The sequence below is a fragment of the Aythya fuligula genome, chromosome 3, assembly GCF_009819795.1.
Source record: "Aythya fuligula isolate bAytFul2 chromosome 3, bAytFul2.pri, whole genome shotgun sequence".
NCBI lineage: Eukaryota > Metazoa > Chordata > Aves > Anseriformes > Anatidae > Aythya > Aythya fuligula.
Genome location: NC_045561.1, coordinates 10328003 through 10347521, shown reverse-complemented (window position 1 = coordinate 10347521; position 19519 = coordinate 10328003). Strand labels below are relative to the sequence as shown.

Genomic DNA, 19519 nt, shown 5'->3' with positions numbered 1-19519 from the left:
ATATTTATATTTCATTCAGCAAACCCAGACACATCACCAAGAGTGTAACACTCCATCCCTTTTCCATTATCATTCATTTTTTTCCAACCAAAAGATCCCCAGCAACTGCTACAAATTAAGCCTACCAAACTCTATAGTGTATAAGCACATTGCATACTTAGTTCATGGTTTACTAAAAAGCTGTGATTAACTCTCAGAGGAACTGTTGGGACATTCCACCAAGAAAAAATGGCAAGCGTTCCTTTTACATTTATTTGGCAAAAAAAAAAAAAAATCCTCTCTTTTAAGACTGATGTCAATGTGCAATAGAGGGAGGGAAAGGACATGCGCCCACTGGCAATTTACTGCAGAAAGAAATTATGGCAGGAACAGCAGTGCCAGCTTTGACAAGCCAATCCCTAGCTGCCTCAAAGTATTCAGATTGTACTATGCTAGTTAGAGCTCACTGCGCTAAATCATTTTTTTTTTAATAAAAATTATTTGGCTATTCCTTGTAATATATTAGAAAAATACTCTTTTTCCAGCTAATTACAAGCCTTGTACACAAGACAACATGACATTTAAAAAAAATTAATCTTATCCTGCTGTATGCACCTTATGCATCCACTTGATAAATCTGGGTGGCAAACTGGGGAGGGGAAAGCGGGGGAGACACTTCAGTCTGGCTCCTGCAAAGACTCACATGCTTAATCCTACACACAGAATCACAGAAATGCTGGTTGCACACGCATTAAGTTGGGACATCTGTAAGCATCTGGAGGATTGGGACCGTAGGTCAGGAAATGAAAGTGGTGGTTAACAACCTGGCTTTTGATTTTAAATACCTGCTTAGACTGCTAAATGTAGTTTCTACTGTGGATGTGTATGTTCTCATGCTCATGTATTATACAGAAAAAAATAAACAAATACTATTTTCCATACAATCCACCACTTAATGCAGCATTTCCCCAGAATTGCCATGGATTACAATAGTGCTTTTGACATTGCATTGTTAATAATTCTTTGCATAACAAGAACTTTCCCCATCTGGAACCTTAGTGTTTTATTCTCAAATCATGACATGGCTGGCTAATGAAGAAGTTCCCTTCTTTCAGGCAGAACTCTGAAAACACAGTTTTATTTTTCCAAAGTTATTTAGGGAAAAAAGAAAACACTAAAATTTAAGTTTCCCTTTCAAGTAGTGGTCTGAAATGATTACAGGTAAGGAGAACTACCAGATTCTCAATGGTTATGTGACTATGGTAACTGAGCCTTGCTTTCTGTTCATAGAACTTTAAGAACAGAGAAATAATTTAAGATGTTTGCTGAAGGAAATGACGATGGACTCTAGAAGAGAAACTGCAGCTTAGATGGCTATTTTGGCTTTGGAAAATAGAACAACAACAACAAAAAAACAAAATAAAAGAAAACCAGTGACAGAAATACTGTGTTGTGGTACAAGTTTGTTACTAGCACACCTTCTATACACACAATAAATTGACGGCAAGTTAAAATATCTTCCAAGTGAGATTTCATTCACTATACCACCCTGTTTTGAGAAATGCCAAAACTTGCTAATGCACTGATGGTACCGAGCAAGCAGAGGCAAAACGGACACAACCTGGAGATGTTCTACAATCCACCACCATTTAAAGCAGTTCTTTTCTCAAACTCATTTTAACTGAAAAAATAATATAAACATGTACAAGAGAGTCTGTTTGATTACAGATTAATAATACAAAAGTCTATGCTGTACGTTAGTTAGTTAGAACACTTGATGAGCAAATCAATGCAGTGTGAGCCCCAGACGATCAAATGTAAAGTGATCCAAACTGGTGGTTTCTGGATGCTGTTGGGCACAGTGGCTGCATCAAAATAAGTGATCTTTATGCTCAAAAACCAACGTGTTCCTTGAACTACAGGAAAAACATAGCACTCTGAACTCATCTGTAGTCATCCAGCAGCTTTGTGTTTTCCACCACAGCACCTGCACATGACCCCACAGTGGTGACAAGCCCGAAGCGGCAAGTAACAGCACATACATGGAGCAATGAAAGACAAGGCGATAAGGGCCATCCACCGGAGGCAAAACATTTCATCACTGGTGTCACACGAGCAAGGATCTGTATAGTCTCCTTCCGGATCGGACATACAGTGATAGAGCATAGTGTCTGCGCACCACATACAGCTCACTCGACGGATGCAAGTCTTGACGCGGTCTGGAGCATCCTGGCATTGACCCCGTTTGTTCTCCTCATGATTGAACATGTCCCTGCAGTACACGCACCGCGACCTCTCACCATCCTCCTTCCGTCTGGGCTTGAATTTGACGGGTTGAGTCTTTATCACAGCACCCTTGATATCTTCACCCAGGTCAAAGTCTGAGTTGTCTACGTAAGGATAAGTGTATTCGTGTTTTGAGGCCTCACTTTTGGCGAAACGTACGTAGGAGTCCATGTCATCAGGATCAAAGTTCTTTCCTCGCGCTGGGGCATGGCGATAGTCCTCATATCCAGTCATCCAAATCTTTTCCCGAGGATTGATGCGTACTATCTCCTCATCGTCATCCGGAAAGTTGACGTGCCGGTACGATCGTGGTGCTGACTGTGGAAGCAGGGATGGAGAAAATATAAATAAGTTCAATTTTCAATGAGCAATTACTTTCTCCTTGCTTAATGAAAAGCAAGTTATTGAACAATTTTGTTCTTTGTACACGCTTTGGTGTGTTTTGACTAATAAAACACACCCAACAAGCTAACAGATCAGTGCATCTTCACAAAGTGCCCCGCTATCTGTAGGAGAAGCAGAGTAAGCATTTGGCTTTCCCCCATAGTCCAACTTTCAGACAGAAAACAGACACTTAAAACTAAAACTAACTGAGAAGGAGACAGGAATGGGGATCTTCTGAGGGATGGGGGCGGAACCAAACACTCCACAGACTTAGCTAATGACAGAGACAGTCCTTTATGTCCTAACAGCTAACAGAGGCAGAAACCTTACTTGTTCTAGATGGTAGTGGTCGGAACTATAATGGTCGTGAAGGTGTCCACGAGTGCAAATTCTTCGATGTTCGCTGGATGCCGGAGAAGCCAGAGTTCGCACAGGCTGTTCCCTTTTCTGAGAGGAGTTGGAGGAGCTATCTGTAGCATTCTGTTTTAAATGGAAAGGGGAAAAAACTTGTCACACATTCAGCTGTTGCAGCACGCAGTATTAAAAAGAAGTGTTTTGCCACTCACTGACTTCGCACACACCTGCAATATTGGCAACACCTGACAGCAGGCAGCTTCATCAGGTTTCACAAAGTTCTTGAAAGAGGCAGATCTGTTGCCAGGCCGTAAAGTGTGTTGCCACACACATGGAAAAATTAAATGTGCCATAGCCTACCAGTGACATATTCACTAACACCACTCGTATTCGTTTGGCATATTATTTGTTGTGCTGGGCACTGCAGGATGGCGAACATTCACACTAGAAGTACAAGGTTAAATGATTGCATCATTTGAAGGAGTTTAAGTCCTGATGCACACTCAGGACTGAAAAAAATCTGGTAATTTTGTTAATCTACAGGAGTCCCATTAAGATAAAAACTTCTTTACGTATTCTTCTCCAAACACTTGCTGAGTTCCAGTTCATCACAGACTACTTAAATAATCAGCTTTCCTTTAAAAATCATTTTTTTCATCTCCTTTTGTCACTAATCTCCAACGTGCAATGAATGTTCCTTTTATTTTTATACACTCCTGCCTCATAGCGCTCACTTTCTTTAGATTAATTATTATATCATTACACAGTAACAATCATGAAACGGCAAAATATGCAATAATATGCTGCTGCCAATACCTGCAGCTTCTTAATGTATTTATTTTCTTTATGTATTATAATAATGTATTATTATTAGAGAAATGCACAGCAGGTGACTAGTCTTAGCCATCCCTTCTCCATAGCCCTTCCTTGGTTAAAATACCTTCCATCCAATATCCAGGCATTCAGGATTTTTGCCCATTAATTCTTTTCATATGTTGGTTAGACTTTTTCAGATTACCACAAATATCAGAGGACGGCTGTTACATGAGCACCCTCTCGATGGTTCCTTTTACACATCAGTACTGCTGTTGACAGAAAGGCTGTAACGTTGCAATTACATCAATTGCAATACTGGTGCCTTGAACTAAGAAAAATCTCCATCCCCCTTCAACTGTCAAGCTGTGGCTGCGGCTAAGACAAGTCCAATGGAGACGTTTTCATTTTCCACAGCAGTTAGCAGAAAGACAACCCCAACAGAGGAAGGTAGTTATATCAACACTGGCAGAAGACTGGTTTTACCTGAAAAACCTTCTCTCCTCGTCAAGAATGCACTCTCTAAATATTATTTTTCAATGAATTGTACTAAACATGTCTCTTACTCCCAGAACACAAGACCAGTCATTGTGGCCATTTGTTTATTCTGAAAACAACGCCTCGCAAGGCTCTGTCCAGAGCTGAGCACACCTTAAAGCACTACAACACAAAGTATGTGTCGAACCACTTTAACTGGCATAGCACTTAAAGGCACTGAACTGCCAGCTTATTTTGTTGAAAGCAAATACACAGATCTGGTTGCAGCGTAATGTAAAGTCAGGCTGGGTTATCCGAGACGTACAACAAGCAGGATGAGTTTGAATGTCTGACCCACCCCTTGTGAACAGACTTTTAATTCATGTGGGATTGTTTTTTCTTTCCTTTTTTTTTTTTTATAATAAAAAAAAAGTACTTAGAACAAGTCTTAAGATATGTTAACAACACCTATAAAATGCAACTGCACTGGTATTCATTTTTTTACTATTATTATTTAAATGGTTCATCAGCCTAGTCTTCATTTCTCCCTAGATAAAGACACTTCACTTCTGGGGTTTAAGCACTTCTAAGCTAACTTTGCTGCCTCTAACTTCAAGCCCTACTGGATCGAGCACATTCTGGGGACACTTCAAAATAAAACGAGAAGCTTCTACAAGCAAGTACTTCAAAATAATATTAAGCTTTCAGGATATTTTGAAAACCTTCCTTAGGAGGGTTAGGATTTAGTTACAACAGCCGCCTCCTACAAGTACCTTTCCGCAGCGCGGCGTGTGGCGCAGACTGATGCAGAGCTGTAATTTCAGCTTCTCAGAACAATAACAGAAAGGCACACACCCCAGATTCCGGGTAGTTTTACCCTGTAGCATGCTCTTAAAGTTAAACTTTGACTGTCATGAGCCAAAAAGGAGGCAGGGCTTAGCAGAGTGCTGTGCCAGCCAGCAGGACCCTTCACCTTCACTGGAATTGCAGCCGAGCCCTGCTGGGACAAGCCTTTCGTGGGTACGCTCCAAAAACATCGTGGGTGCTCATGGTCAACGTAATGAAGCCTGGGAAACTTACTCAACTGGAGTAGGTGGCACACGTTGGCCTGCAACCCTCTCGCCCTCCTAGATGGAAAAAGAAGTCCCAAAGTGGATGTAGCTGCTAGATAATCCCTTGTGGGGCAGCTGGGGGCTGTAACCAGCCCTCCGAGAAGCGTGATGCTTGCTGGATGCGTGCACGGCCTCTCTGGGAAGGCCTCATTTCTGCAACAGGCAACTGGAAGAGAGGCTGGAGCGATTTCTATCTAGCCGGATCCTTATCTGCCCTTGCTTTGCTCCACACCTCCTTCTCCTTCAGACCCAGCAGGGCGACCGGGCCTCTCCTCCACATGTGTTGACATGGCTACAAAACCTGTTTGCAGCATACCAAAGAAGCTGCGGCTCAGGCCTCCGCATTAACCTTATTAAAAATTGCTTCATTTCCACGTTCAATGTCCTCAGATTAGAGGGGCACTTTGCCAACACAAACACTTTGCTCCGAGCACCCAGAAAGGTAGAAAGCAGTCTATCCGAGCCCAGGTCTCCGTTCACTCTTCTGGAAAAAAGTTCATGCTGCCTCCTGGATGGTGAGGCTGAAGGAAACTGCTTGACAGACGCAGTATCTGCTGCCTCACCTTGCTGACTGTCAGCTGAAATAAGCACTGCTACTTTCCAAAAAACATATCCCTCACCAAAGCTTCAAGCTTCCATTGAAGAAAAAATAAGGCCTTCAACACATAGGAACAAATGGGTTGAAGATTTGGATGTAAGAGGGAGAAATATTTGTCCGTCCCAAGCAGAAGGTCTCCAGTGAAGCCCCCAGGCCTCTACTTGTGCTGCTGAGTGTACTCATAAATAAACTGAAAACAGGGTGAACAGCAAGAAGACAAAACCTTCTCATGACACTTTAGTTATTCAGGGAAGTAAAAATGAAAGCTGACCCTGAAAATTCGCTTAAGAATCTCATAATGCTGAGATGCTAAAAAAAAAAAAAAAAAAGCTAATTATCACTAATATGTAAAGTGATGAGAACACCTTGATCTGACACGTGCAGTGATGTACTATCAAACAGCTATTGCTGCTCAGGACAGAGGTCTTGGGGTTAAAAAACAGCAGCTCCCAGTGCTATAGTCAGGACAATCAGAGGCCTGGGGTGGCTTCTGAATACTGGTTAGCTAAATAGAGGAGGTCTGTCCAGCCTGGAAAAGAAATGATGGGAGGGAACATGAAGATGGGAAGGGAAGAAGTCTGTAGCATCAGGAGCCCCATGGGCAAGGAGAGTAGGAAGTGATTATCCTTCTGGTATTCTTCAGAAGAGAAGAACACAAGGCCTTCAGTGGGACATGCTCAGATAAGCCTCAAACAGGGGGAAGTATTTCTGACAAATCCCAGGGTTACAGCTGGGTTCAAGAAGCCACATGGAAGCTCTCAGAAAGCAATCAAGGATCAAAGGTATGATGCTCAAGCCCTGAAAGTTGGTCTGTTTCCTTAGCACCGCTCAACCACGACTAAATCTGAACCTGGTGACAGTCAGACACATCCTCCAAGAAAAGGACGTAGCCCGTGGTGGAAGCAGAGAGCAATTCCTGCCCCACACAAGACTGGGCTGGGATTTGCAGTGAAAATTTGGGGGAGGATGACAGAGTGGGAGACACGAGAGGTTTGTTGCAGGTCACCCAAATACAACACACTTGCCTATGGGAATAAATCTAGAAAAGGCATTGTCTCCTCCAGAGCCAGGCTATCAACCATTGGTCTCTCAGAGAAACACTGTCTTCCCCAAAGCCAGTTGAAACCAATCTGGTTCCAAATATTTTTTTTTTTCAGGGGAACTATTGAAAACATGCCCGGTAGCCACAGAAGAGAAATGAACCCAAACCTAAAGCTGTTGGAACAGCGAGTCCGCAAAGAAACGCCGTTTCAACATGCCCTCAACGCACAATTAGAGAATTTTGTGCGGCACGTACCAGAGTTTTGTGATTGCTATGGCGGTCGCGAAGCCTTGTGGTTTCGCTGCTCGGATAACAAAATCATTAATCATGACCATAATAGCAATTTTATAAAACCCGTGCTACACATTTCCTCCTGCGAGTGAGCTGAACATATCTAGGCGAGCACATGTACCGCATGTTTGATACGGCCACTTGGAGAGAAAACACTCCTTTTCTACACACAAATGCTTGTACTGCGATCACTAAAAAGAAAAAGTGTCCCTGGCCCCTGTTTCCCTCTCAGAATTTAAGAAGTGACTCATTAAATTAAAAAAAAAAATAATCCCTAGTCATTAGTAAAGAAGATTATGTTAATCATTTACTGCAGTTTACTTCTCATTGAAATGGATTTGTTACACAAGAACGGCTGGCTAATCAGGTGCCTAAGTAATATTCTGAGATAAGCATCTATCATAAAAACAGATGAAAAAAAAAAAAAGAAAGCTTTCCCCTTCCCCCATTTCCCAGCTACTGAACTGGACAGATCACCTTGCCTCTCTAATGGCTTCGCAGAATAGTTTCACCCCTTGTGGTGCAATACCCGGGGTGGCCAGGAAAAAGAAGACAGATCCATCTCCAACTTATGAAGCGGCTTGTCAGAAATCAGTTGCCTGAGGGAATTTATGGGAGCTCTGCTGCTTGCAACTTCTAGAAGTGCTCTCAGCCAGCTAAAGCATTACCAAGTCTGCTGTCAAGATTAATTGTGGGTCAAACAAGGTGATTTGCTTTTTCTCTAGGATTTTAATGGCTCCACGAGGTAGGGAAGGCGATGGGGAATAGAAGTATCATGATGTTGAACAAGCAATTTTGCAAGTAATGGATGGCTCTAAAGTAATTGGAAGACTGTGCCAGCCTGGCCTTTCGACAGCAGAAGCTGTCTGTCTGCGAGTTAACCTGCTGTTCGCTGCCACACGTTGCTGTGCTTCTCTCCCACTGCCGTGCAAGCTGCCTTTCTGAACCACCCCAATCTGATGGGGTCTGTCTGTGCCCCACGTGGAAATGCAAAACTCGGTGGGTCTCATCTTTGCCAAGGCATTCTTCAGCTGCCAACCCTGCTGCTTTCACTTTGGGAAGCCCACACATGCTAATGGGGAGCCTGCTTGATGTCTGATCATCTGAAAAGACATCCCCAGTACGAGAAACCCAGCTCCATCACTAATTCATGGCTTAGGGATGAGCCTGGAAAACAGACATGCGACAAGCTGCATCCTCCCCGTCATCTGGAGCCCGTTGTTTGTGTGCTCTGCCCAGGTGCAGTTTTGCTCGGGAGCCCCAGCACAAGTGAGCAGGGCCCTTCCCATTTGCTGGAGAAAAGGGAAAACACAGCTGCGCTATCGATACGGAAAGGAAAAATGATAAAAGTCTGAAATGGTGAAGCAAGTGAACGGTACGGACCTACGCTCAACTCTGAGGTTTATCTGCAGAGCCTCCGCTGTTTATGAACTTCACAAAGAGGAAGTCTGAGAGCTATTTTGGACACACGGCACAGAAACTTCCACCTTTCCAAAGAAATTAAGATAAAATATAGTCTCCCAGTACTCCCTCAGCCTAATCTTGCAAGAACATTTCTTTCCTTTCCCCTCCAGCTTTTATTTTTAAGCCTTAAGGGACATGGTCGCTACTGAAAGTCACAGAGAGGGAAGAGCAAAATTTTTAGTTTTTGTCTCTAATTGCTCTCTACTCAAGAAAGTTAGAAAAAGATTTCACATTTTTAATTCGTCTCTGAATTGTCCTTGTGTGTTCAAGAGAGCCCACTTCAAGCAGGGCTAAGATTACCCAGGTATTAAGGAAGAAAAAGCTTCATCGTGAAGAATTTGTAAGATTTTAGATTTCTGTCTCCTGACCACAAGATTTTACTTTGTCCTGACAAGACAAATCCAAGGAAAAAAAAAAAAAAAGCATGTGTCCAATTTCTGCTTGTTTTGTATCACGGAGGACAATTTTTACTAAAGACAGCAGTTGTATTTGAGAAAGCAGCTTCTATGCATTTTGGAAAAAGTCTTGAAGCTCTTCTCCACTGAGGATCACGAGAGCTGCATCCAGTCCTAATCCTAACAGAGAGCCTGCAGGAAAAACTTCGCGTTAGATCATATTCCAGGACGGCTCGAAGACAAATTGGCCATACGCAGCTCTTACAATAAGCACGGATTCAGATTTTCTTACACCAGAGCAGGACTATAATTTCTCAAACGTTTGGACCGCTTCCTAGTCCCCATTTACACAAATACCAATATCAAGTGCAGAAAGCCAGCTAGCTTTACTGCTACCTTTTTCTATTTTTTAAACTTCTGCGGTTAGAGCACTGAGTGCCAGAAACATCCCGGTGGCTGTGCTGCCTTTAAGTCAGCAAAACTTGAGGAACATTTACAAGGACTCTGCGCACGAGATCATCTCCATTAAGCTAATGCTAAACCCGCTTCTGGCACCGCGGGTCAGCTCTGCGTGCTCCACAGATGTGGCTGAACGACTGGCTCCCAGGTCCACGATGAACACATGCGAGTCAGGCACAGCTAAAGCGATGTGGCGAGCCATCAGGTGTGCTACGGGGGAAACCTCGGCGAGATTTTTCTGTTTCACCGCTCGCCGAGATACAAGGCAGCAGAGGCAGCGCTGGGCAGACAAAAAGAAGTCCTCTTAAAACCCAGGAGCTGTTTAAACCAACTGGTTGCTTACGACCAGCTAGGGACAGAGGCAGGCTTTTCATTTTAGCACAGAGGGCTCCACAAATCTTTTCACGCCTCGGAAATTACCTCCTGGTGCAGATCACAGCATTGCCGGGATGATCAGCTGCCCAGTATTTGTGTTCCTACAGCTCCGCGAAGATTAGCGAGGCCTCCCTCCCATAACAAGTAACATTAGCCACGTTGCTGAAGCTGATCCTCTTCTAAGGCCACGAGAGATGGCCACCAAGGTCTGCACGGGGCCACACTGCCACAGGGAGGTGACAGTCCCTTCTCCCTCCCATCGGTCCCATTATGTGGCTGAGGAGCCGCAAGAATCCAGCCCCAAATCTCTCCAGCTGTATTTTTAAAGCACTTTTCTGGCTGGATCTTCTCCCCAAGCCCAGCTCACCACACGTAGAGGCTTGTGTCCTGACGGCACAGGAGGCTCTCAAGGTGGCCTAGGGGGCAGAGATGGGGGTCTGGAGCAAGGCACCATTGCTCCAGATGGGTGTGCTGAGCAATGCATGCACAGAGAGGATGGCGAGAGCCTGCGCGGCTCGCAGGGCAGCCAGGAACAGATGGCTGCATGCAGCTCACTGCTGAATCCCAGCTCCTCCACGCTGAAATGCCCAGGGAGGGGGAAAATAGGACCGGGGAGGGGGAGTGCTAACAAAAACTGGACTAGCTGAGCCGCAAGGATCAGTGCACCTGAGCTGTTCACGTCTTTGCTACGTAGAAATTAAACATTTACCCTCTAAGCATGCTCCTCCTATGCAACACGCTCAGATGCAAACAGAGGAGAAAAAACAGTTAAACACAGACTTCCCACAGCAGACTGATACGATATTTTAAGAAAGCAGTTAGGGGTCATTTATTCACACAGTTATGAGCATCCACGTTATTTTCGCTGGAATCCATCCCCAAAATAGAACCCAACAGCTGATGCAAACTTTTAAAATACCCTCTTCACATGCACTGCAAATATGTCAGGCTCCGCTTAAAAATGCGGTGGTACTGACTCCTGCCTTGCCTTCCCTCCTCGCAGACAGAGCCAGAGACAGATGAACTGCTCGCCCTAATCACTTCTGATTTAATTTCCATAAAATATTTACGAGGCGCAGGGAGAGCAGACCCTTGGCAAAACACATTAGGCAGGTGAGGGAAGGGAACAGGGCTATCGAGATGCAGTTGTTTACGGCGCATCTCAGCGCTGGGCACAGGTCCACGCCGAGCTCCCGGGGCTTTTGTAGTCCGTGGCACGGTTTTGGTCATCCCCAGCAGCAACCACCACATGCCTGGGGGCGAGGGCGGTGTCATCATGCTGGATATTTTTTGTCCATTGGAGGATTTTCTTTATTCCTCGCTTTTTAAAAGGGGGGAGCCTGTCACTTTAAAGCAACAATCATTCTGGAAGCCTCATGGAAGAGCACATTGCATTGTTTAGCTTTCCCAAACTCCTCCTTCCTCTTTGCAAGCTCTCCAAGAAAATAATAAAAAGAATAAAATCGAGAGGATGAAACCAAACTATGGTTAGACTTAGCAAAACGCGGGCGCACGCTCCAAGCAGCTTGAACTCTCCGCATTTTTTCCCCCCCTTTCCTTTATTTTTTTCCCATGCCCGCTACATGAGACAATGGGATTCAAACCAGATTTTTGTGCCTGAAACAGCATGTGGAAATGGCAGCCCCTCTCCTGAAAAGCGGCGCCGAGATCCTCGTCTGCCCCGTGGTTCTGACCCAGCTCTCCTCCTGTCACCACCGGGACACGAGGTCCCAGCGCAGCAGCACCGGGGGGCAGGAGCCTTCCCCCTTTGCCTCCCATGCCAGCTGGGATGCCTGGCCCAGCATCCTGGCTTCATCCAGACCCGGCGGCGATTCCCTAATCCGTCCCGCTGCGGTGCAGGAAGCTGTCAGTCATCGCGCCGCCCGCCAGCCAAAGCTGCTTCTTCCCGACCGTGCTTGCACCCTGTTTTTTTTTTGCATTCTGCCTGCTGCCTTCGAGACGCCCGAAATCAGCCAGCGTCCCTGCTTTTTGCTCATTTTGCTGCGTTTTTTTTAAAACACAAATGGGAAACGGCAGGAGCTTTGCAGCAGCACTGGGAGCTGCATCCCTCGGCTGCCGTCTCGTGTATGGTGCTGAAGTTTGGGGGAACTCTCCATGCTCCTCTCGGGCTTCTCGCCTTGAAGCAGGTCCCCCTCCTACGCTCCTGTACGTAATGCTGAAGAAAAGCAAGGCTAAAATCAGGAGGCCTCAGCCTCGCTTTGTAAAGGTCCATTGAAAAGCTGAGATACGCCAATCCTCTGCGCTGCGATCACGCCGGAGACAGGCTGTACTGGAAAACACTCCCCGCTAAGTGCCTGGTTCACCTTGACCAGCGCGGCACCGGGAGGAAAAACATGCGTGCCACAGACACGGGGCAGGTTGGCATGTTTGCACATTCCCTTCCCCAAAGGTCAAATCTCAGCACGCTCGCTGCCCTTCTAGACGGCACGGCAGCCTCCACACACACTGCAAAAAAGCAAGCGGAAATTCACCGCACGCTTCTCTTTCATTCCCTGGGAGAAAAAAAATAAATAGAAATAAAGCAGAAAAAAAATAATGAAAAAGGAACTTTCCTCACTGCCACTCTCTTCCCAATTTTAAAGATGCTGCACTCAGGTGTGGACTATTTAAAATAAAACCCCAGCTGGCTCTGCCAACACCGCATCCTCTGCTACAGCCCAGCAATGCCCAGGTCCTTGGGAGAGGAAAGCCCACCTCCAAGGGCACCCAGGGACAGCAATTTGGGCTGTGCCACTGGCTGATGTCTCCCCAAGGCTCCCCACTTTACCCATGGGACCATGTGGCTAAATCTGATCAGTATGCTTGATCCAGGTTAAAAAGATGCTTTAAAATATATAAAAAAAAAAAAAAAAGAAGAAAGAGATCCATCTCTGCCCCCTCCATTTCACTGCACATTAAGACAGGGCGATTTCAGCTCGGCTGTGTTTTGTTTCCGACACGTCTGTGCTTTAAGCACACCAATGCACTAAAACGTTCGGCTGCAGATGAATTAAAAGGGAAGGCGCTCGTAAACAGCTTCACACTTTAACTCATCACATAGTTCAAGTACATTACTACGCAGCCAAATTATTTTTCGGAAGACAAACATTCAGCTAGCTGATTGCAAGTGTGAAACGGTGCTGCGATGCGCTCAGAGCCACAGCTCCTTAGCTCCAAACTCCAGCTAGCACGGCACTGGTCGATTCACCTTCAGACAACAAATCCTACCGGCAGGTTGCTGCTGGCCCTTCTCCTCCAGAAGCCTCCAGTGGCTGCATGTTATAAGAAAACAAGCTTTTGGAAGCTTGGAGATCACTCAAATGAATGTGAGACTGGTCATATGCAACAAAAGAATTGAATTGAGTGTGATACTGAAAGAGCTGGCACGTTTACCTATGCCACCCTGTCATCATTTAAGCACAGGAGTGTTTAAAACAGAATAAAATTAAATAAAATTCTCCTCTGAACTGCTGGAGCAAGGGAAAAAGGGCAAGCTAAGCAACAACCCATCCCTAACTGGTGCGCAAAGTACAGCACTTACAAGTTCTGGCAAGATGCAGCTATAAGGAAACTTCCATCGTAGCAGAAGATCAGATTTCAGCTTCCTGCAGGATATATCCCAATCCCACTGCAGGCCCAACTGTGTTTGGATGTGGGAACGGTACAGAGCCAGAAAACACACTATAAAAACAGTCTTTAGAGAAAGAATTGCGACAAGAGAAATTGCTTACCCTCAGCAAAGCAGTTTGACACATCCACATCACCGCTATAATTAGCTGCATAAAAACTACACGACAGCAAGGCTCAGGAGAGCTCAATATGGATATTATCTGCTTAATAATTTGTTCCTGAACAACAGATGCTCCTCGCCTGTCTTCATGCATACACGCCCCAAATGCTATGGGCTCCGAGCAGGCTGCTATTCACCACGAAGGACCGCTTCCCTCGTCCAGGCTGCTAAAGAGACAGGTAGTGTAGTCCTTGCAAAGGACGTGGGCATCTGAAGACTGTGTGTGGTGAATAACCAGGCTGATGCAGGTTGGTTAATTAAAAGAAAAAACAAAACAAAACAAAAACAAACAAACAAACAAAAAACATTAATTTTTTAAAGCCTTAAACTGAAGCGCAGCGCGTTTGGTAACTGATCTCTAGCAACAAAAGCCTGGTTTACCCACCAGAGAGTGACCTGAAAGCAAGAAGTAATGCAATAAATACAATAAAGCAATGCAGAAATTGTGCAAGACCTCTATTTCCCCCTCCTTTCTTTCAAAGAAAGCAAGGTTTCAAATCTACGCCATGGTTATCTCTCCCATCAGCTCACCTTAGCTCTTCATTTTCATATCATGAATCTGCAGTTTACGTAAGAATAAACAGATTTCATGTAAAGCCTATCTCCACAGCTTCCACGCCACAGCAATTTTTGTATTTCCTTCTGCCCACAAGAGAGGCTTTGAGCAAACAAGGACAACTCATAGGGTGAAGACAGTAATTATGGCTTTGAAGGACTGAAGAAAAGAGCAGCTGCCATTCGGGGTGACACCTCTGTCTCAGGGACAACCGTAGCGGATTACTGTCAAAAGTAAAACTTGCTTGTATTTGTAATAAGAATAAGAAATAAATGCATTAATTTCCAGTGTCACTTTGGAGAAATAGGAGGTCCTGGAGGAAAGGGGGAAGCACACTGCTACGAAAACCTCTGGCTATGACAGCAGAGAAAAAACTTTCCATTTCATTTTCCCTACTGAAAAATCTCTTCAGGTGTCGTTGTCTGTTCCCCTGGACTGACAGAAATTCATTACAGGCAAAGTCAACCTGAGGAAAGGCAGAAAAAAAGCATAAAAGAATCTGGTTTTAAAACGGTTTGGAATCGAGGACTTTTTCACTATTTCAGTAGGGTCTCCTGACCCCCAGCATAGAAACTCCTCCATGAAGAAGCTGAAATACCCTGGCGATTAAAGGGAGGAAGAAAAAAAAAGACCTACAGATACACCAATAACTTCAGACTCCCCAGCTACCTTGGTAGTGGGTCTGCTGGAAGAAATCAAGACAGATTTCACAGGGCAGAAGCAAGAAGAACACAAGCTGTGCTCTGATGTGATAAATGGTGGCTGCCTCGGTGTAACGCTGAGTGTGCACGTGCAGGACTGCGATGTGCAGAGCGCTGCACACAGCTTGAGGCACCCAGCTATGAAAAACAGCAGGAGTCCGAGTCCAGTTCATTTCTCTTCATTTAAGCCAGGGAAGATTTATTTTTTAATATGTATTTTAATATATATATTTGAGCCTGCTGGTATCTGTGTGTGAATTTAGTCCTTCTTGGCAAGCATTTCTTTTTTAATCTGGATGAGAATAGCTGTGGTTTACAACACCAGCCCCAAATCCAGACATCAGAGGATGTGGGTAGGAGCAATGAACCCTTCTGCCGTCCGTGCATCGCTGAGCAGGAAGAATAACCCAGGTAATGCCACCCAGCCCTATTGCTGTGACGGGTCCCTAATCGCTCTGCTCAGCCTTACAGAACAAACAAGGCGGATTTGCTCGCAGTGACAACCTAAGCACCACACCCCACCACCCCCAGACAGAGCTCTGCGCCTCCAAAAGAAGCTTTTCCCTTCTGTTACCCTATCTCAGCCTTAAGAAAAAGGCAACAGCAAGCTCTTGCTGCTCCTCATTCCCCGAGAGCAACTCATGAAAGGTATAAATCTTGCAGCTCGGTGCTTCTCTATGCTCAGCAACATGGTTTTCCGCAGAGGGGTGGGATGAGGGATGCTCCAGCCTTACACAGAGCTCACAAGAATTTATAAGTACAGTCATCCAAAGCGACTGGGCTGGGTCTCCACATATCTACTTTAAAGAAAAAGAGATACAGTGGTTCTTTAAAAGAACCATCTGAACGTGAAACGACCAAGCCAGCAAGAAAAGTTAGATTTAGTGTTTATCTAACTAACATAAATCTTATAAATTTTAATAGTGAGGCTGTAACACACTTGAGGCCCACATGGGAGATGAAAGTAGGGAAAAGGTTTCATGGAAAGGCAGCAAGGAGAAATCTGTTTTTTTAATTATGAAACCAGAAGAGATGCAAAGAGGGCTGTAACGTTAACAGCTGCCACGACCCGCTCGGCTGCAGCCATCCCTTCCAGGACTGCTAGCAGCATCCACGCCACAGGACAAGCCTCCTGGCCCTAATGTCCCCAGGCACAGGAGCAGTAGGACTTTGGGCTGAGAAAGGGGCACGAGGGGTGCAGGATCCCTCCAAGCATGCAGCCCCAAGGGGAAAATGCCAGTCTGGAGGTCGTGGGCGAGAAGCCCAGCAGCAGGATCCTGCTTACCCACAGCAGTGAAATGCGGAGAGAAAGCCAGGGGTAATCATGGTGGCAGCAAAATCCATTCAGTTTAGTGAAGGAGCAGAGTATTTTCCCTGTCTTGTAGCTGGGGAACAGAGGCAAGGAAGCTTTTAGCCAGGACCCCATAAAGTCTCCAAGAGAAGCAGCGGTCTGCGCCTGTATGTCCACAAACCCAAACCTGTAGCTCAGCCACACTCTTCCATCTGCAAAATTCTGTCAGTCTCATTTTCAACAACAACAAAAAAATCGTATTTTTAAAATTATTAATTACACGGAACATCTATCATTGTAACATGAACATCAGACTTAGTAAGGTTGGGTTTCTTTGTTTTCTCCCTCCCGCTCCCCTTAAGCCAAAAGAGGGCTGCAGTCATTTTTAGGTTCACAAAGCAGAACAGACATGGGAGCCGTTGCTCCTCCTGCCAGTGGGTGTCTTGTCTTTAGCACTAAAGCAGGCACAAGGCTGCGGATTTATCTGAAAAACACATGAGCAGCATTTCAGCTGAACTGGTCATAAGGTTTCAGAATGAACATCTCTGCTTTTCGGGTGGGTTGCTAAAAGAGACCATTTCAGGCACTCTGCAGACTCTGGAAGACATTGACCTTTCTTTCCTTGGACTCAATTCACATTTTTCACTTCATGGTCATGTGGGATTATTATCTGTAATTGAAAGTAAAAGTGTAGATTAAGGAAAAATTCTGCACAAGAACTCAATTATATGGCAAATGCTGTGGCTGAAGAACTACAGAATGTATTTGGACCTTATTAAAAGGTACTTCTGAAGTGACTGTTAATTAAAGAAGCCTGAAGATGCAAACTAGATGGATGAAGACAAACAACAGTCTCAGACCATTGCAAAGACAATGTTTCCCCCAACGGAGACAGAACGGATGGCTAGTCTTACTCAGATTGCATCTCTTGAGAGGACGATTTATAATGTACAAGACAGGAGAAATTTATTTGCTAACATATGGAAAACATTTATGGGCTCTACTGAGGATCTGGAATTAAAGAAACACAACTACATATTGTTAAAACTTCTAAATGGAGATTTCATTTCAGAAATAAGCATTTTTTCCCCTGAAGTCAGTGACATTTATTTCTAGATACTTTTGCTTTCTACTTTACGAGGTATGGCTTTCCAAACAGAGGCCTGAACTGGTTTATCTAGCTGCTACAGGTCTAAAGCACAGCAAACTTAGTAGAGTCTTCTTTCTAAAGACACAACCCAGCTTTCAGAACAACGGCCAGGATGCACACATGCCACAGGGATGGGCAGGGTACTGCTGCCCGAGTTCTTTTACCAGCTGAGCTGGCACGGCAAAAGCTATGGGCATGAGAGAGATTAAGGCCACCGACCCCAGCAATGCTTCTCAAGCCACAGCTGCAGATAATTCACCCCCTTGTACCAGAAAACAATCCTCCATTTAGCCCCACAAGATCACAGCCTGATGGCAAGCCTTCCCAACCTCTGGGCAAATAAGCTACGGGATCCCTAGCGGGATCACAGGCTGGCTGGTGAGTCACCGAGATGGGTGCCATACAAGTTACACGCACAAAAAATGCAAGAAGGCATCATCCCATGGAGCAGCACTGAAGCTAATAAGACACAAGACAGCACAAACCCCTTGTTTCAATCAATAACCAACAGTGCTCGTGTGTAACGAGGATTGGGTTCTTCTTTTTAAGCTGATGCATTGGTGCAAGCGCTGATGGAGAGGTGCGGCGATCTGCAGAGCAGAGCAGGCAACTGGAAGTCTGGGACGGCTGTGGTCGAAGTGACTGAAACGACTTCAAGGAGAGGAAGGACCTCGGAGCAAAGTCTTTGAGGCAGCCGTGCAGTGGCGACGGCTGGGATTTTCAGAGCCGCGTAAATGACTGCTTAAATGACTCAATCATGCAGATGCTTTTGAAAATTCTGCCACACGCAGTTAAGTCTATTCATGCATGTGTGGGAGAGGGGGAGGACTGTGAAGATTTTAATAACTACCTTAGGAAATAAAAAGAACAAATGTACTTTCTCTTTAAAACAGAGCAAAGAAACCGAGCCCTAAAAATCCATTGCTGTGGCTGGAGAAAAAGAGCTTACAGGAGAGCTGTAATAAAGTTGTGTGAGCAAGGATGACCAAATGGACTGTGAGACGCAAGTCCAAAAGAAGATGAAAGGAAGAATGGAACAGAAAGGTTAAAATAAACTAACAAAAACAGTGAGGAAAAAAAAAAAACAACAAACCCACTACACATTAATGTCTTCCAGTCTAAAATCTCTCTACACTTTAGTGTTTTATTTCAGGCTTATGCAGATCTCAGGCTTCACCATCACCAACCAGGGTCCACAGGTAAATGGGAATTCAAGGACTTCCTTCAACCCAAGAAAACAGGGAAGAGATCCTTGGGAAAAAGCCTGATTTTTGGAGTAAACCCACCCATCCCTGTGACAGCTCGACAGCAGCACGCCATGAGCTACCACCATCGGCGAAGTCCCCTTGCTACGCTGGAGCCCACCCAGCGTGCCAAAACGTGCACAAAACCCCAGCAGAAGCCGAGGTGTGAAGGTCCCCGTGGATCCCAGCTGGGTGATGATTTGCACGCGGATGCTATCGAGCAGCTTGTTCCTCCCTCACCACCGAGCATCCTACCCATAAATATCGTCGCGGTGGAGGGTGATCCGACACCTCGCTGGGGTCAAGGAGAGGGGAACATCTCGCTGCGTTTTGGCTGAATACGGGAGGAGTTGGAGCTGTTTCGATGCAGCCGCTGCGTGGTCCGTCCAGCTTTCCTGGTGTGAGGCAGCACGTACTGAATGGCAACAGCCCTCCTCTTGGTTCAAAGCACCCTAAGAGTTTAAAAGTCAGCACAAGACGGAGCTGGTGGAGAAATACAGGAGCACTCCCAGCTCCCTACACGTCAGCTGGCTGGGCTTTAGTAAAAATAAAAAATATACCCTTTGCTATTTCTGTAGGCTATTAGGCTACTTTTCGTTGCTTTAACACAGAATATTTCTGTGCCTCACCCAGCAAGAGCTGGCCCATGGACGCCCACCTAAGGCACGTTTCGGAGATCAGCCCCACTTGGATGAGCACAGAAGAGCCGCACACGCTTCCAGCACAACGTCCAGCCCGGCAGAGCACTGCTCGCCTGC

General features: G+C 45.4%; 1 protein-coding gene across 2 annotated transcripts in view; it reads right to left on the bottom strand.

Moving 5' to 3' along the window:
- Nucleotides 1–24: 24 nt before the first annotated feature.
- The window catches only part of SPRED2 (sprouty related EVH1 domain containing 2), a 58685-nt gene continuing 39190 nt past the window's right edge, over nucleotides 25–19519 (bottom strand). For both annotated transcript variants that reach the window (XM_032184737.1, XM_032184738.1), the window contains exons 5-6: nucleotides 2980–3129; nucleotides 25–2583 (exon numbers count right to left, since the gene is read on the bottom strand). In XM_032184737.1, coding sequence (XP_032040628.1) covers nucleotides 1933–2583; nucleotides 2980–3129 — 801 coding nt within the window. In that variant the 3' untranslated portion in view covers nucleotides 25–1932. The remainder of the gene's footprint in view (nucleotides 2584–2979; nucleotides 3130–19519) is intronic.